This window comes from Sinohyriopsis cumingii, chromosome 15, assembly GCF_028554795.1.
Source record: "Sinohyriopsis cumingii isolate HCF-2022 chromosome 15, ASM2855479v2, whole genome shotgun sequence".
NCBI lineage: Eukaryota > Metazoa > Mollusca > Bivalvia > Unionida > Unionidae > Sinohyriopsis > Sinohyriopsis cumingii.
In genome coordinates this window covers 136,295,671-136,314,813 of record NC_142975.1, presented here as the reverse complement: position 1 = coordinate 136,314,813, position 19,143 = coordinate 136,295,671, and the positions used below count along the sequence as shown (strand labels likewise).

Sequence of the window (19,143 nt, the reverse complement as noted above, 5' to 3'; positions counted from 1 at the left end):
TCGGAACAATTTTCACAGCAGAATGCATTCTCATTTGTTTCCGATTCTGTTGAGCTGTACTCCAGCCGTAAAGGCAGAGCGTATTATGTTGGTGTCCGTCCGTTTATATGTCTATCTCTTACCAGTATCGTTTCCGCACAATAACTCTAGTTCTGTCATCTGCAGTTTATAATCATTTGTGGATAGCACGCACTTTGGGTATGGAAAAATGTGCTTCAGTACACTAACTTTAATTCATCATCTACGGTACCAAACTTTGTAGAAGGCTTGCGCTCCGGGTAAAGGGAACGCTAGTGATTTGGGAGTTGAAGGACAGAGATCGTTGGGACTGAAATAATAAGAATGGTTTTCACACAATGACATTAGTTCTATATCAAATTCCTCAACCAAACCTAGTGTACGAATTGTACTTACTGAAAGGAAAAAGTATGTTGACTTGGAGATTTTAAAGGTCAGAAGTCAAGGTCATTGTTACTGAATATTTGTCTCAGGAGCATTAAAGATATCCTTCAGAAAGACTTAAGACAAATGAACTATCACTATCTAACATGAACCAAATTGGCTTTTCAATATACTAACAGACATCCTCTAATCCATAAAATTCCTAACCGCTCCTGTGTCCTAGTGGTTAGAGCGTCCGCCTCGGATGCGGGAGGTCGTAGGTTCGATCCCCGTTCGAGTCATACCAAAGAATTACAAAAATGGTACTAACAGCTGCCTCGCTTTAGATGTTAGTGTTAGGACAGGTCGGCCTGGTATTGGGTTAACGTGACTGGGTGGGACATCATGCTACGTGTCTACGGCATGATGCCCCAGTGCTAGACATCAGTATAAACTGCCACACTGCAGACATCGTAGTGATATGACTGAAAAATTGGTAAAGCTACGTTAAAATCCAAAAACACACACACACACACACCATACAATTCCGTATGTGATATAGACTTTGAATACAAAATCGCGTTCAAAGAAACCAAATTTATTGCATCATTTTGGCAAACAAATACGTCTCACTTTGAAGCAGCAAAAATAAGTGTTGGAAATATTGCACAAGTTTGTATTCCCAAATCACCACCATGGTTATCAATGATGCCAAAGTAGTGTTCGATCTTTGCGATTTCTAGCAGTTCGCAACAAATCCTCTCGCTTTTCGGAGTAAATATAATGAAATAGAGCCTCATGTTTTGGCTATTCGTACCAGTATACAAATCGTTCGAAAGATGGACACAGTGTCGGAGCTGCTACTTATCCGTGGCACCGTCTCGATCCAGTTACCAGAGAAGCTTCCATATTTAGCTAGCTATATTCAGGTCTTTGAACTGCATTGAAACTTAAGACAAATTCATGAAAAGTGAGTCCTGGAAAATTATTCTGGTTATGGAGGAAGAGACCCAACATTTTCGGTTTTAAAAGGTCAAAAGTCAGTATCACTGTGACTGCATAATTGCTGTAGTTCCACATTCTACATTACTATATTTTATGCATGGCGTGTACTTTTAACCCAAAAAAAGGATCTCAGTTGATTTCGGGGTCAGACGATCAAAAGTCAGTTTACTGTGACTCAAAGAAGTAAATAGTTTCCTGCCCAGTAACTCGAGTTCTTCACCATATACCTGGACTCAATTTTTTGGGTGGCTTGCATCTGCAGAGGAAATGAGACCTGCTGAGTTTGGGGATCAAAAGCTCAAGACCAAGATCACTATAACTGAAAGAAGGAAATGGCTTTCTGCATAATAGTTTTAGTTCTGTTTCAAGCTATTGTAATGTTTTGTGGAGGTCTTGCATTTAAGGTATGGAAGAGGTATTTTAGTTTTGGGGTAAAAATGTCAGGGCTATTCTGACTCCCTAAAAAAATCGGCTTTGAAGAAAAATAAGCATGTTCCATGACCATGCTTTGTGAATAGCTTGCACTCGGGGTAATAAAACAAACTATAGATTCCGGACTCGAAGGGACAGATGTTACGGTTATGGTATGTCAAATAAGAAAGTATGGTTTCCGCACATTAACTTGAGTTCAGAAGCCGCTTATCATAACCTAAGATCAGGGTTATCGAGACTGATCAGTCGGTCCATATTTAAGCATACCCTAAGAGTTTCTACACAGAGGTCACTTAAAAAGGGGGATAAAATATATATAATGTGTACGGTGCGCATGCTAGGTTAAGAAATTGTTTGTTAATCAGCATGGAAACGGAATATATTACACCGTTGTCATAAGATGCGATCGGGTTTTAAGGGACGGACTATTTAATTTCGAGCTTGGGACGGAGATTTTTTTTTCTTCATTTACCTCAAGGGTGCGTGCTTTATTTAAGTTCAGAATTTACATGTTGCAGTAAGTCTGGCATAGGACACATGCAGCAATGATGTTCAGCTCAAGGCCGCCAACGTTGACCAAACATCCAGGTCACCGAAGCCAAGGATGGAAGACATCTTTTTCCTAGGAAAGCCCAAACATTTTAGTTCAATACAAATTATATTTTCAGTTTATAATGGGGAAAAGAGCTACTGTATACAGCTTAAAGCCTAAAATAGCTACACTAGAACACATTGGTGATACGAACCACATATTTTGGTATAGGAATGGAATGCTCTCAGGGGTTGATAAAGCTGGATATCATATGCCAGATTATGTAGAGTCATCTAGAAGTAAAAGAAAAGACTGGAAACTTGGAAAAGCAGACCCGTCTCCAGAGTTAAAATCCTAATAGTCGTCATACTAGCGTGTACCCAAGTTACCGGATTTCATTTCTGTATGCTGATTATTGCAACATAGTCATTCAAACTGAAATTTCTGCAACAAAAAAATTCCAAACAAAGCAGGTCTCTATAATTGTTTAGCCTTTATTAAAATCAATGTATTTTTCTCCAATTTTATAAAAACATCTTTTATCGATTTCTTGATAGAGCCGGTAAAGACTTTTTATTTAAGTCTAAGTAAGGTCTCGTCTTAGATGTACATTAAGTCTTGTTCTTCGTCTGTAAAAAAGTTTCTCTTTCTTTCACTTGGAATCTCTAATACCCTTACAGCGTTTTAGATTTTCCCTCCTTCATTTTATTTGGTGTATGCCCGAGTATGTCATTTTCAGTTGTAAATTTTCTAGTAGCTATATCCTGAATACACTAATCGGCATAACTCTCTGTATCACGCTGCGAATTGAACTTTTAGGTGTGGGCCAAAAACTTGTCATGGTTTCGCTTGAAGTACGATAAACTCGTTCATTGGTGTTTGTATATTGAACTAGCCAATCCCAGACTTCGTTCACTTCTACTTCAAAATTAAATGTCTGCCCTTCTTGGCCGATTCAAAACATTGTTCGAAGTGTTTGGAAATCAGCCGCTCTGACAAGAAACACTGTCTAGGTAAAGAGCAAAACTGGTAAAGCTTTTCGCCCACTTTAATGTTTTCACAAAATAGCGCTTATTACAAAATTCGAGCCAAAAGCTTACAAGGAATCTAGCGTGTTTTTCGAAACTGCACTGTCCGGTTCGAAGCAACATTTTGCCCGTAATATTACTGAAAGCAGTCTTTAGCTAAAATGATGCAGCTCACAACAGAGACTGAAATAGCAGCTGCTTTATCTCGCCTGGTTTTCTTGTCTATGCGGCTCTGATTTCATCGAACTTTTCGACCAGCTGTTACCTTGACTGTTGAGGGGCCCCGGTTGTCCGATTGGTCAAAAGCGCTCGCCTTTACCGATCACTGCCATCTCAACCCTGTCCGCATGTGTTCAAGTCTCCGACTCGGCCAATGTGAATATGCGAGTAAGCTGCCAGAAGCATCCCGTGGGTCGGTGGTTCTCACCGGTTTTTTTTTAAATACTGGTTCTTAATCCACCAGTTATACTGGGCGACATATTATATAGCCTATCTTACGCTAAGAAGTGGCGTTAAGCCCCAAAACAACATTGTCACACAAAGCCACTGCCAAAAAAGCCAAATATAATGGACTTGCCTCTGATGTAGGGTTGTCAGAATGTCTTTTGTTGCTATTTTGTAAGTTTAACTTACTGATTTTGCCAGTCTTGTCCAGATATTGTTTGCTTCTATCCTTTTAATTGGAGTCCAACTGAACGAGAAAAATAAGAAAGAAAGCAACAAACTCAACATGTAGCCGATATACGAATCAAAAAATATATATGCAGGCAGTAAAGCTGTTCAAAAACACCATCTATGTGCAGCTTATAATATGTGATTACGCTGGTAAAATCTCTAACCTCACATACATTTCACCTGTCTTGTAGAGCGGTATCAGTTGCTTTCAGATTTATCTTAGAGTGTTGCAACTGACAGATGACCTTGTGTCCTTTAACCCATGCTTCTTTTTGACACTGGACAGAGCAGTACCAGGCTTTCTGACATTTTCCACAATGCGGAAACTTCTTGTCCTTTTGTGCATATTTCCCACAGTTGGTACAAATAGTAGGACCGTCCCCCTCAAATTGGCATCGTCGGCACTGGCACCAAAAGTTGAACGATCTAAAGAGCCACGCGCGTCGAATTTTTCTAGGCATCGTCGTGTCTATGTAGGTGGTAAAAAGCTCTTCTCCTGCATTTATTTCCCGGAAAACGAGCACGTTCACTCCGGGACGTCCATCCACCATGCCATCAATAATCTCAACGTTATTGTCACACGCATGATTCAGGCACGCGTGCAGAGGAAACATTCCTGCAAATGTTGCTACTTTTGGTTCTTCTTTCACATGCTGCAGCAATAGCATCGTGGTGACGCCCTCGGCTTCAGACAAGTTTTGGAGGAAGACGTGAAGAGGCGTAAATATGGAAGATGAATATGCCTGTAAGTTGCACGTGGCTTGGTAATAACGAGCATTGAACTCATCCTCGGTTATGTCATACTTAACGCTGTCTCCACAATCACTGAAAATGGCCCGCATCATATTGAAGATCTCAGGCAATTTCGAGGCAGCATTAGATTTGCCAAAGACGATGAACCTAAATGCAAAAAAGAAAAGAATAAATTGTATGGTTTCCTAGGAAAGTTTAATTTAAATTTTTGCATAAAAGAAACCAAAACATTACATAAACTATACTTTTTAGTGAATGTTTTGAAAATTAAACAGCATAAAACATACAAACAAAACACTGATGTTTGTTGAATATGTTGTGAAAACACGGGAATATTTACAATAAATACTGATTTTTATAAATTTTATACTAATGTTGTTGAATATATATCGTTGCATCTACATGTTGCAAAATGAAACTATCTTGAGTTCTAACATCTTTGAAAAACATGTTTTTCTTAAGAGTTGGCATAATAATCTTTTTTATATTAAAAACCATTTAATTTCTTAGAATGTTACGTGAAAATATGACAAGAGACATGTAACAGCTTTTATATTAACCTGGAATTGGTTCCCAGCAAAACACCTATGCCACCCCCGGCTTCCATCCACCCACCTCTGAACGCTGAGTCGAAATTTATAATTTGCACATCCGGACACCTTTTCCCAACAAAACCCAAACATTGAATGAATTATTTAAACACTGGAAGAGTATTTACCCGACATTTAATATATAAACAAGCAAGGTCGGGATGTGCACGTGTTTGAAAAACGCGAATGGAAATGAAACTCGTCCCATCACTCGTTTGAAATTTGATGCTGAGATTGCTTATTGGAATTTATAGTCATGTTCTCTTTTCTCATAAGGCTTCGTTTATATACAGACTTTTTGAAAACGAGACCAAAGAATCAAACCGACACGCACACACACACACAGACACACACATATAATCAAAGAAAGGAGTGTGCAACATGCTGAAGTAATATGTTGGTACATTCTTTTAACCACATAACAGCATCAGTACTTTGTATGTATTATGATCAGTTACCGCTTACTTTCGTAACGGCATCTTCGCCTTTGCCCAGTGTTCTACAGTGGGTTGAGTAAGTCCACTCTGTCTCATAAGTCTCTTGGCTTCCGTAACTATCATGGCCCACATCCGAGCTAGCAAGATGGGGCTGTACTGAAGTGACCATATCTCCTCCTTAACCCCGTCCTTATTCGATATCCATCCGCCTGAATCATGGAGGTCATAGAGTGCGCGCGCATTCACATTTTTGGCAGGACAGATGATTTGATGGTACTGTTCCCAAGCCTCATTCTGACACTGCTCGTTACAGTAAGTCTCTCGCTGACACGAGGAACATTTCACTGAATCATCCTTTGGCCATTTCTCCTGGATCAGACGCTTTAGAGTGGGATTAAATTCTGCGTATTTGTTCCTGAAATACTCGGTGGGAGTGAGAAGAGATGCCGCACAATGGTCACAAGCAGAAACGTCTCTAAACTGGAGCAATTTCCCGATAAGAACAGGCTTGTCTTGAAAGGCGATAACCCCTTCGTTCAGCTTTTTTGTTGCGAAAACGCTTCTTCCATATTTTGTGAAATCAACTCTGATAGGGTAGCTAATTGTCAACTGACCATAAATCCGTTCGACACGGACTTTTTGGAATAACATGGCCGCCTCTACGTCCTTCATCTGAGACAAAGACGTTGCTTTTCGATACCAAAATTCGGCCAGAACTGGTAGGCCAAGTTGATGTAAAAGTATACCTGAAAGAAAATATCACGTCATTGCTAAAACAACATAACATCTACTGCAATGAATCAATTCAATTTTAAGTGAGCAGAAACTATAAAAAAAAATTCAATCCGAATCAGCTCAGCTTTTCAAAGATAAGGCGGGTTAAACTCTAAGATTTGCGTCGGTAATTCGGGAACGAAAAGTCGACATAATGTATATAGTTATGACTTTAATGGATTACATCCGTTCCTTTGTCAACCCACTGATGTACCTATTTGCGGTGGTAAAATAAAGTTTTGGGGGATTTTCTGAATGTGTAAAAAGAAAGCTATTACATACAATTGTTGAGCCAGTTGATAAGGAGGTGAAATTGGTGCTGTCTATCGCTTTCCGCTAAGGCAATTTTAACAGATAAGTCGCCCACGCAATTTCATGAAAATGATTATAGGTGAAGAGTTACAAATATGGCAATATTTGAATGTGCAAATTCGTCGATTTCGGATATGAAAATATAAAAAGAAAATCTTCCTCGCAGGCAGACTAAGAGAATAACTTGAGTAAATATCTAACTTCTATGTATTAACGCTTTAAACAAAATACAACAATTTGTCAGAAGCAATTTTCACTTAAATTACTGCAGTAGATGTGAATGTTTCATCCTTTCCGAAATACGAAAGGCTATGCTATGGTCTGTATTTCATTGTGAGGTCGCAAATTAGTATAAGTTACTAAAAGATGAAGGCCGAATGCACAATATGGCGTACATTGTTAGACTAATGGGGTATTCCACACTGGAAACGATATTACAAATTGTTGTTTCTCTCCATTCGCGGAATGCTCTAGGAGCAAAAGGCCACTATTGTAAATACAATGTATGACTAGTTTATACCTCCAAATTTCCAGATGTCTACGGTTCGATTCGGCTTCGGTATCGCCCATATGTCTTGTACAGACTGTTCAATATTGCCCTTCTCTTGATGAAGTTGAGCCCGCAGTTGCCTGGCTGCAAGGTTGAGAGGATCAGCGTCTAGAGCTAAACTGCATTGTCTTATGGCATCTTCTGTATTTCCCGCCAACACGTTGGTGTGTGCTTTCATCAAAATTTGCGCTGCCTCTTTCTTTTTAAGAAGATCGACTGTCTTAGTGGACAAACTGCAGTTCACTTTGTACTTTTTTTCCAGAATTTCTTTCTCAAGAAGAAAATGTTCCTCATCTCCGGGATATACATCTTGCGAACACAAATGTACCACATTAAAGTCATGTTCTTCCGCTTCAAGACTCATCTTTTCAAAGTGATCCAGAAGTATATTTTGGAGATCTATTAGTTCTTCAGCGATGATTTTATTTTTGGGATCAATCTTCAGACCATCCCGGTAGAAATTATAAGATTCCTCGAAACGTTTGAGTTTTGTGGCCGATCTCGCCGCTAAGATGCAGGCCGTGATATTTGTACCGTCAAGTTGAAGAGCTGTCTTTGCACTCTCAAGCGCTTTACGGTAATCTCCCATACCAAAGTGGAATTCTGAACTACCAAGAGAACCGTTAGCGCCACCTTGTTTATTAATAACACTGACTTTCTCTGACATTGTATCGTCTCTCCGCTACCCTTTAAATTTCGCTTAAACGAAAAGAAACGTACATTAAGTTACTTTACCGATTCGAGTGTAAAAGCATTTCATGTAAATAATGAGTATCGATAATAAAATATACTAGATTATATATGATAAAAACTTGTTTGAAAGGTCTCATCTATGAAGAAATAATAATTTGTCTTAAACAAGCATCCAATACACATATAAAAAATATGTGTTTTAACAATTCGTCCACCTGCCCCAAACGTCCACGTTTTTCTAGTTTAGAGATGTCATTTAGATCCAATTTAACCATTTAATTATTACCGTATATATTTAATTTGTATGATTAACTGGCTTTTCTTAATGATTATATGTTATGTTTGTATTTTGTAACTGACCTTTGCCCACAATCAAGTTTACTGTATACCAGACTATAGACATTAATTTGTAAACAACATAATACATAGCTAAAATTGTCTCTTTGTGTGGATTAAATATTAAAATCATTATTAATGTAAACACATTTACCTGAATTTGAGTTAAAAGATAGTCTTGATTCTGACAGAATGTTCTGGAATGGAAAATGACATTAAGTGACAGAGTATTTTCAGAAAGTGGTAATTGCGACCTAGATCAGGTAGAGAGCTATATAATCTTGTTTCTCTACACATTACTCATTCTTGCCATAAAATACTGAAGCAGAATCAGTCTTATTGTTGTATCCAGTACTTCACTGGGTGGAATTATTTATTGATATTATTACTGACTGGAAATTCAAAGCGGTCACCAACAGTATTCTTTTACAGAAATATTAATTTGAAATTATAGTGAATTCAGACAAGAACATATTCGGATCATATTATTGTGATTCATCAAAAGAATGTTACTGCATTATTACGTGTTTAGACTCTAATAAACAGTAACAAAGAAAGAGTGAAAACAACAAGCTTTGAAAAATTTAACAATTAATTTATTTCCCTGGAAAAACATTGTAAAAATGAAAATAAGAACTTACGGTTTTAAGAATATAATCCAATAATGATCCAAGAATAATCCACGAATTAAATTTTAGAAGTCCTAGTAATGAAATGTTCTAATGAAATTCGAGTTCACGTCCCGACGAAAAATCCAAAATGAAGGCGATGACGTATGCTATAGCTTGTATTGTGATGTGTCTACAGTTCTTTGTTGTTCCACAGACAATATTCCGATGTTTGAATTTCCGAATAAAATTTCAAGAAATGTCTTTGTCCAACATTTCTGTATGAGCACTCAATAGGAAAACACCTAATAATAGAACTTTGTATCTTTGTTTTTCTGTTGTTTGCCCACAATCAGTATTTTCTCCAGGAAAAAAAAATTGTTTTTTAGAATCCAAATAGTTTGAAGAAAATTTAAAATATAATTCAACTGGTCACAACATAAAGAAAGCAAAAAACACTTTACGTCCCAGTGTTTAGAAGCCCGACTGACTAATTTCTCTATAGACAGAGGTTATATAGTAGCCTGAGACGCAAAACAGATTCCTGGATGAGGTGTCAACCCTCCAGAATTTCGAGTATTTACGTCTAAAGTCACGTAGTCCCAGTCAGCCTCGATTTCACTATTTTCATTCACACATAAAGAATGATTTTTGAAAAAAAAAGTTGTTTACTTGATTCTCAATCAAGGTCAGGAACTAGGTCTTCAAAAAGATACAAAGTTCTATTTTTAGGTGTTTTCAACTAAACTGTCAGGTCAAACTAATTTCTGGAAAATAAAAAATTCCTAGTAAACAAAATTACATTACTATGACATGTAATGAAATTAAAATTAAAAGATTTTAAAACTTACAAACAATTTAATTAAATCAAATATAAATTGAATCAAATATACATAACAACATCATCACAATTCAGGCCATTGGCACATTACCATGTCCGACAATACAAGGATATCAACACATTAAATATTGGAACTTATTTGGAATACCCCTGGAATTCAGTTGGAACTTACGCATTTCGACTTGTGATAAAATGATTAGGACTATTTTGGATTTGATGCAAGTTCTTTTAGAAGTTTCAGTTGTAAACTAGGGAAATAAATTATTTTTTAAATTTTACAAAACCTTATTGGTTTTCGCTCTTCCCTAGCACTTACTTCCTATAAGACCATATATATATATATATATATATATATATATATATATATATATATATATATATATATATATATATATATATATACTGCTACCTTTTGTTTAAATATGCCCGAATACCTCCCGATTTGCATCGACTGTACGCCATATTTTGCTATGTGCGTTACAATTTATTTTATTTTTTAAGATTTTAAGAATCACTTTATAGTATCTTCTGAAAGAAAAATATATAATACTACTAGTTTATAAACTACGTGTGCCTATATAGATACATCCAACACAAATGATAGAGTGAAATATGGAAATGGGTAAATTCTGTTCACTCCAGGGCTCCATTTCTCCATTACATTTCTCACTCCATTTCTCCATTACATTTCCAGGGATAAATTGTCGTCTGCTAAGTCTGCACCAGTAGATATTTTGGGAGTGCTAACCCTAAATTAGAGTGCCCTTCAGAGCTTCCGGGGGGGGGGGGCGAGGGGTAGTTGCCCTGCCCCCCCCCTTTAAAATTCATTGAAGTAGTATAAAAATAAATCCCGTTTATTATCACTTTGCCCCCCCCCCCCCCCCCCCCGGTAAGGCGGACGCCCGTTTCCTTGTGCATATTTAAGTCACAGCCAATATCTTCATGCGCATTTCAGTCACAGAGATGAAGTTTTTTTTGGGGAAAAAGAAAGTCGTCTCAGGGAACTATACACCAGAAATCCATCTGTGTATCCGTCGTCAATGTGTCAGAGAGTCAATGTGGATTCTGAAAAGGACGAGACATGGTGCTTGCAGTTCGTCAACTCCAGGAGCAGAACTCCAGCCTGTACACGACCTGCACACGACATTCATCGACCTGATAAAAGTTTTGGACACTGTTAGCCGTCAGGGCCCATGGATGATCACTGAAATAGTTTATTGCACGGAGAAATTCATAGTTCGGCACTTCCATGATGGCATGCTCGCTTGTGTCGTGGACGGCGGCGAGTCATCTGAACCATTCACAGTTACCAATGAAGTCAAGAAGGAATGTGTGTTGGCCCCAACCCTCTTCAGTATGATGTTCATTGCCAAGCATATCGCTGTTTTCCATTGCCATGACACGAGGATAATCACAGGAAGTGATTGTTCGTAATCTCCTATTTGCTGATGACAATTCTCCGAATACCAAATGTGAGTCTGGCATACAACACAGTATGGACCATTTCCTTTCAGCATGAGGCAATTTCGGTCTCACAGTCCGTTTGAAGAAGACACAAGTGATGCAACAACCTGCAGCAGGAAAACCTTACGCAGAGCCTACCATCACTGTAAATAACCAAAGCCTCCTGGCAGTGGAAGTGGACAAGTTCACCTATCTTGACAGCACGCTGTCACGTGCAGTTATAAACGATGATGAAACCAATGCCGAATTGTTAAAGCAAGTTTCACCTTTGGCAGACTACGTGCAAATGTGTGGGAGCGAAGAGGGATCAGTCTACAGACAAGTATATTTATTTATGTAAATATGTGTGCCTGCGTGTGATGTCCAAGGTTACATCGGCACAATTCTGACTATACTGTGTCATGTAAATTTAGGAATCTAGAAAAATGGCATATTAAACAAAGATGAAGGCAAATATGGGAAAAGCCATAAACATGCAGGTTTTTTTTTCTTCATAAACTCATGAAAAGTAAAAGACCTTCTAAAATGCAACATGATCAAGAGGCGCATCAAAGTGCAAAAAAGGTTAGCTCCATCATTAGTCTCATCCGGTCTATTCTACATCAGAGTCCGCAAAGATAAAAAAAAAAACAAAAAAAAAACAAACAACAACAATAACAGCAACAAAATGCATTTATTGTGCGTTCACCGATCACCGCATTTGCACGTGTTTAACGCACAAGACAGCCAAATGTGAACAGCATATATCCAGAACTGCCATCGCGTAATTAGCGTGCTGATCAGATACTACAGTGTATGAGGCGCCGTAGCGGACAAAAGCTGGCCCAATGAGAAAGTTGCAGCGAAATTTCGATGTCGTATGTCGAGAAATCCATTATCACGTGTTGGATCAAATTGCACGTCCTTAAAGTTCCATTTTCGAGATCAAGATTTTAGATATAATATGTTGAATTACATAGTGGTGGTTAAAAGTTCTATTTCCTATGTCGACGTTTTACAGTGTATATCTTGAATTACACAGCGGTGGTTGAAATTTCAATACCATATGTTGAGAATTTCTAATTCACACGTTGTATGCAACTGTTTGTGATGAAAGTTCCATTTCATATGGCGAGTATTTAGATTTCATCTGTTGAATTTCATAGCAACGAGAAGCAGCCTCCTTGCTGAAAAATAACGCGGTCCGTTCACGAGAGCGACATATAGTGAAGAAATTCATAGTAATTCTCGACCTGTGAATGGTAACTTTCAAACTGTAAATGCATGAAATGTAAAGGCGCCTCATAACTGAATACACGAATGATGTATCTTATTACTCGATATTTATTTTGAATTGTTAAAGTGGACATCTGTAATGTTACCTTTAACACCAACACATCATTTCATTAGATAAAAATAACAATTCTGACAAGCACAGTAAAATGTTCAATCACCGCTGAGCAATTCAACAGATACAGTGGTGAAAACTCAACATACGAAATCGAACTTTCAGCACAGTCAATGTGATTCAACATGTTAAATTGAAGCTCTCGACATATGACATTAAAATTTCAACAACCGTCGTTTAGTTATGAAGATACAGTCTAAAACCCCGACACTGGGCAACCAATTTTCAACCAACGCTGTGTAATTCAACAGATGAAATCTAAATACTCAACATATCAGATTCGAACTTTCAACATAAACTCTTTGAACCAATACGTAAATCAGGAAGTCTCGACGTATGACCTTGAAATTTCAACCACTGCCGTGTAATTCAAACGACACAGTCTAAAACCTCGACATATAAAATATAACTTTCAACCACTATTGTTTAATTCAACATACAATCGAAAATCTCGACCTAGAAAATGGAACTTTAAGGACAAACAGTTTTGATACAACACTTGACATTGGAATTCTGGACATGTGACATCAAAATTTCAACGGCAACGTTCTGATTGGACCAGCTTTTTTCCGCTACGGCGCCTCATATACAGTGTTTGATCATTATCTACGTTGTTAATACTACCTTCTGACTTGAACAGAACAGCGTAAAACCCGTTCAGTTTGCGAACATTTCAAAGGCACACGGGTCTAAGTTGCTATCTGAATATATATATATATATATATATATATATATATATATATATATATATATATATATATATATATATATATATATATATATATGAACTATGGCAGCTGAGCACACGGTCCTTAATTTTCGCCAAAGTGTGTTAATGCATAGGCAGATAGGTAACATGTCTAGAAGACATGGGGTTGACACCATTATTTTATTCTTTTTCGTATTTTTACATACAAATATTTTCAGTTCTACTTTGCTTCGATCTAATGAAACACTAATAAGGTAAAATTTAACCAAATTCTATACTTTGGTAATTAGGTCAGCCGTTTGGTAATATGACGTCCATTGATGTCCCTAAGCTTTTCACCTTGAAATAGTATTTGCAGACAATGATCTTCTGTATACAATACCAGTTACGAAAATAAAATTTCATAGCATGTGTATTATACCAGAACTTTTATGTACAAATGCTTTTCGCAAACACGTGCACGTGCCAAAGACAGCTGACAAAACGGTTTTAATAAGTAGGGTCAAATATTTTATTTGTGGTGAAGATTATGAACGTAGGATGATACTGAATGTAAGCGATAACCGTTCAAAGAAATTTCTTCTTAAGTGTATTAAAACGAAACATTTGCCAAACGGAGCGTGACTTTGTACCGAATGTCAAAACAGATTATTTTTTAAATACTTTTAAAAATATGAAAATATATATTAACAATTGGTTTCTTAACTTAAACTATAATCAAATGATTGATTTCAGCCCATGTAAATTGAAAATCATTATATGTTTCTGCTTGTTTGTGTATCCATTTGTTTATGCACCAGTTTATTGATGAATCTATTTGTTTATGAAAGAATAACAAAGATGGTTGAAATTTCAATGTTTTACTTCAAGAAAAAAAAGGAGAAAAGTTACGCATTTGGTCTGTGCAGTTGATATGCACAACATAATGTGATGTTATGTTATATCCTTGTGCACAAAATGAGACATGCCTTCATAATTATGTGGGATGAACAATGTTGTTAGGTGCCAGTTTGTGTGTCTAGAGAATCAAAATGATGGATATTGATTTACACACGTTTTGTGACGTCACGTGAAAAGCCCCTGTGGTCTGTAATACTGCTGCGCATTTAATGCTCCCAGACCAATTATTTCCTCAAAGGCATCTGATAATTTAATCTAAACTTTATTAGTGACCATCTATACAACAAAGTAATTTTCCGCTGCCTAGCGTTAAGATTAGAGCCAAAAACAGAACAAAGAGGCATTTACCCCAAAAAGTTTAATTATTATTTATGACTCAAGTTGAATCTTCCGCATTAACTGTTTGTGAGGAACGATAAAAAGAAAATTACACAGGTAACCAGACTACAAATCATTTCAATTAAACCGATCTAGAATGTCAACTTACCACGAAAAAAGCAATTCAAATTAGTGTACACTTTGCTCTGGAGAGTAAATCGTCTCAAACATAAGTAATAATCCCTACGACGTTTTGTTCTCGAAAATAGGCCGTTTGGAAAATAATCTGTTCATTTTTACAATATTTTTTTTCCTCTCGGAAGTAAACCGTCTTGAGAATGTCCCAGTTAGTGAAACTGTCCGTGCGCATGTAATCTTCTCAAGACAACTGTTTAAGATCTCATCTCATCTCACCCCATCAGCCAATGAAATAATATTTTTAAGTCTTTAGGAAAGCCTCGTTCTGAAGATACGAGAAAAGCTCTTATCGTTACGGAGATCTAACGAAGCCACACGAGAGTCTGGTTGAATGAAAATATTTATTGAGGACAGTTAATTAGGTTTCTCTAAAATGGGAGGAAATTGGTCAATGTCTTTGTGATTGTCTGTACGTATGTGACGTCTGCACATATCGTTTGACCCCAGGCTCAGCCTAGTATTTCTGTGTTTAATTTTCGTGCACATAAACAGAGCTATATCAGCTGGCCCAAGATTAAAAATGTTTACTTTTTCTGAATTCCTTTAAACCTGATGTAAAATTACGAGCACGCATTTCCGAAGAAAAAAAAAAAGTTGCGAAATTGAACCATATTCCTCACAGTGGGTTACCAATGTAGGGTCTGATAATGCCATTGCCGAAACCATATGAATTTGGTGGCGAAATCCGCTTTTTACTGCACAAGACTTAATTTTCTGCGATATTTTCTGTGCGACGGGTTTAGTGCAGAATGGGAATATTTTGCAAAATAGATAAGAAGAAAAAGTAAGGAATTCTTTACTTGCAATGATAGTGCATACGGCTCAGGTTACTAAGAAGTGGCATGCGTCATGACGTTACCAAGAATCAAACAGCCTTAAGAAAGTAATATATTCTGAAAGAGTGTCCGTTGCTTGGAGCATGGAAATAAAAAATGGCAGCGGCGATTTTCTTTTTAATTCAGGCACAAATGAGTGCGTGATTGAAACGTTCAACAGTCCGCTAGTCCGTAATTATTGGAATTAGATGGCCTATAAGCCATATAACGCCGCAATATTGTTTTCTGTCCCGCTGCTTTTGTTTTCGGAAGGGTGGGGGTGGCAAATAAATTGTGCAGAATGCAACTCAATGAATAAGCTACCAAAACGTGCCTTACCTCAGTGTATTATTCCGGATTTGATAAGTATCCGCATTATCCTTCTATTGGTATTCTCTTATGTACAAAATCAGTATCGTCAACATCAGCATCATATATACTTGTGGAATAGGTCATCCAAGGTCGAAATGGAAGCGAATGAAAATCTCCTGCAAAGAAGTATGGCTTTGATCTGGAGTCTGCTATTTATAGAAGTTTCTTTGTCAGCGTGGGGAGGGGGTATATTAGAGCAGTGTGAATGGTGGAAACGGAAGGCAGTTAGTCTGACTTTAAGTTTTAGGGGCCTCCGATGGGAAGGTAATTATAAAATATACAATATATTTCGGCTTTGGAATTTTAAGGGCCTTTCTATACATCCAAAAGGAGCGAAAATGATATATAATGATAGAACTTTCGCTGTGCAAACTATTCCATAATAGACAAAGAAACTAAAGAAAGCGAGCCCCTTAATCAGCAAAATTCAGATACATATATTATTGTGTAAAAACAGCAAAAAGAAAGGCTGATTTAGTCATGTGGTATGCAGAGGCGGATCCAGGAATATTACTGGAGGGGGAGGGGGGATAGACAAAGGTATGTGGGAAGGAACCACTGATGGCAGGGCCGGATCAGTTAAAGTGTTGTGGGAGAGGGGAATTGTTCCAAAATTTCAAAAGCGCCCTGATTTTCCTTGCAGGGGCACCAAAGCAAAAGTCTTATTTGTCTATTTACTCAAAGCGTGCATTAAACCCAATAAACATGCGCAAGAATACTTTTAAAGTGACAAGACGTGTGTGTGTGTGTGTGTGTGTGTGTGTGTGTGTGTCCGTTTTCTTAGCCTGGTTCGAGTTTCCGGAAGCCTCAGAAATTCACCACCCTCCACCCCACCTCGATCCTGCCCTAGGTGGTGGCCCAAGGAGCAAAGCTCCAGGAAGCTCCAGCATTTTAAGCGTTTCCAAAGCTCAACCCCACATATATATATATATATATATATATATATATATATATATATATATATATATATATATATATATATATATATATATATATATATACATATATACATACATATATATACATATATATATACATATATATATATACATACATATATATATATATATATATATATATATATATATATATATATATATATATATATATATATATATATATATATATATATATATATATATATATAATGTATTAGTTTGCTTTAAAATGAGGTGAAGTATTCCATGGCTTACACTCGTAAACTTGCGGTGAGCCTAGCGGAGTTACTAAGAGATGCTGAAACCAGGCCAGTGCACCGATAATCATGGTGGTAGACGTTATTACGCTGGCAAACAACACGATTTTCACTGCCTGTAAATCGGTCATCTCATTTTGTTTGCTGGCGGCCGTCTCTATTTGGTATATCTGCGGGGAGAGTCGGTGGTGTTCCATTTCCGCCATCACCATTTCGAACGTGCCCATGCCAATCGTTTTTTACTCGATAGCCACTGAATAAAGTGTATTAATCGTACCGAGACTAAGCTGTGATGCCTCGAAAAGTTCCGAATAGACACTATTTGTGAATGTAATTGTATAAAAATTATGTTAGCAGCGACACCAGTCACGCGACAACTATTGATATGACTCGAGCAACAATTGTTATACCTCTTTCTGCAATTCCTGCTACACCAAGGCCCAACATATATTGCCACTGCGATTCTGCACATCGCATCTACGACCACACGCGTGTATGTTTTTTTTTTTTTTTTTTTTTTTTTTTTTTTTTCCACGAGTAGCGCGGTTCTATTGGCGATTTCATCGCACATTTTTTATTCCATTTTTTCACGTCGGTAATATTGAGAGCCTATTATAGTTTTTATATTAATAATATGATCGCGTAGTATAATTGCTCGACAGGCAGACCCTGCCCGGACTCGTTACGCCATGAGGCCAAATAACTATGTCAATCGCATGTTAAACTTTGTATAAACTGCAATATGTATATAGCTAACTCAAGAATCAGATATGACCGAGGAATAGGCAAATATACAAGTAAAGGTGAAAATGTTATAGACTATTTAGTAGCCACTGCAGGAGGTTTAACTTCCATCAAACAATTTTGTGTTCATGATTTGTGTCAAATGCTGTCTGAACATTCATAATGTAGTAACTTTCACGGTACACAACGAAGTGAATTCGTGCATATTTGAGTCAAAATGTGTCAAAAACGATTGTGGAGATCTGATAAGAAAAATATGTTCATAAGAAGTATTTGAAGAGAGGCAGTGGAAACTTTAATTAACAACTACATGAATTGAGGGAAACGATAAATATCGATGAAGAAGTTTAATGCAATTTCTGACAAAACTGCAACAAATCTTTTAAATAGTTCTTATAAAATTAGAAAATAGAAAATAGCAAATAGAAACAATAAGCTGATATACCATAATAAAGTACATAGTAAGCCATTTTGGGGGAAAGAATGTAACCTAGCTAGAAATTAATATCATATTGCTAAAAAGAAAATCACTAACGACTACACCCACCCCTACCTCCCACCCCCAAAGTAAGAATGACATGCTTTATGCCAGTAGAAATTACAAGAAAATGATCAGAAATTATTAGACCTCCCTAGGAAGGCAACTCAGGGTAAACTAAGAAACATGAAACAACAATTCCTAAACAATACTGATCAATAATAAATAATTTTACTAAAGCAAAGGATGACATACTTATCGAAATGAATAAATTTTATGATATTTTAGGAACATAAACTCGATCAATGAGAATAATGACGAGACAGATATGAATGAAGAACCATTAAATATAGAACAGTACAAAGTACTAAATGAACCAGTATCTTCAAAGGAAATACTGAAAGTACGAAGAAATTTGAAACCAAACAAGTCTAATGGTGAAGATTCCATCTTGAATGTATGCTTGAAATGTACAGGAGAAGTTTTTCTTCCCGTTTTTGTAAGTCTTTTTTAACCTGGTTTTAAATACGGGTGTTGCCCCAGAAACCTGGACTACAGGTTTGATTAAACCGAGTTATAAAATAAGGGAGATAAATCAGATCCTACCAATTACAGG

At 37.0% G+C, this 19,143-nt stretch overlaps 1 protein-coding gene across 4 annotated transcripts; it reads right to left on the bottom strand.

Annotated features, from left to right (window-relative positions):
* Positions 1-2,824: 2,824 nt before the first annotated feature.
* LOC149782855 (uncharacterized) lies at positions 2,825-16,279 on the bottom strand. Of its 4 annotated transcripts, XM_089934389.1 has the most exons (6): positions 16,078-16,279; positions 9,140-9,808; positions 8,653-8,695; positions 7,440-8,168; positions 5,862-6,579; positions 2,825-4,953 (listed from the first exon to the last, which is right to left on the bottom strand). In XM_089934389.1, the coding sequence occupies exons 4-6, from the start codon at positions 8,134-8,136 to the stop codon at positions 4,230-4,232; spliced, it is 2,139 nt and encodes a 712-aa protein (XP_089790515.1). In that variant the 5' UTR covers positions 8,137-8,168; positions 8,653-8,695; positions 9,140-9,808; positions 16,078-16,279; the 3' UTR covers positions 2,825-4,229. The 4 variants fall into 4 exon arrangements, with proteins under 4 accessions (XP_089790515.1, XP_089790513.1, XP_089790516.1 ...); XM_089934387.1 differs by lacking the exon at positions 9,140-9,808 and having other exon boundaries at positions 16,078-16,278; XM_089934390.1 differs by lacking the exons at positions 9,140-9,808; positions 16,078-16,279 and adding an exon at positions 14,895-15,057.
* Positions 16,280-19,143: the final 2,864 nt, after the last annotated feature.

Coding starts and splice junctions, on each gene's coding strand:
- LOC149782855 (XM_089934389.1), bottom strand. CDS start 8,136: ATGTCAGAGAAAGTCAGTGTTATTAATAAACAAGGTGGCGCTAACGGT. Junction 6,580..7,439: donor AGACATCTGGAAATTTGGAG/GTATAAACTAGT, acceptor ATTTTCTTTCAG/GTATACTTTTACATCAACTT. Junction 4,954..5,861: donor GCGAAGATGCCGTTACGAAA/GTAAGCGGTAAC, acceptor TTTTGCATTTAG/GTTCATCGTCTTTGGCAAAT.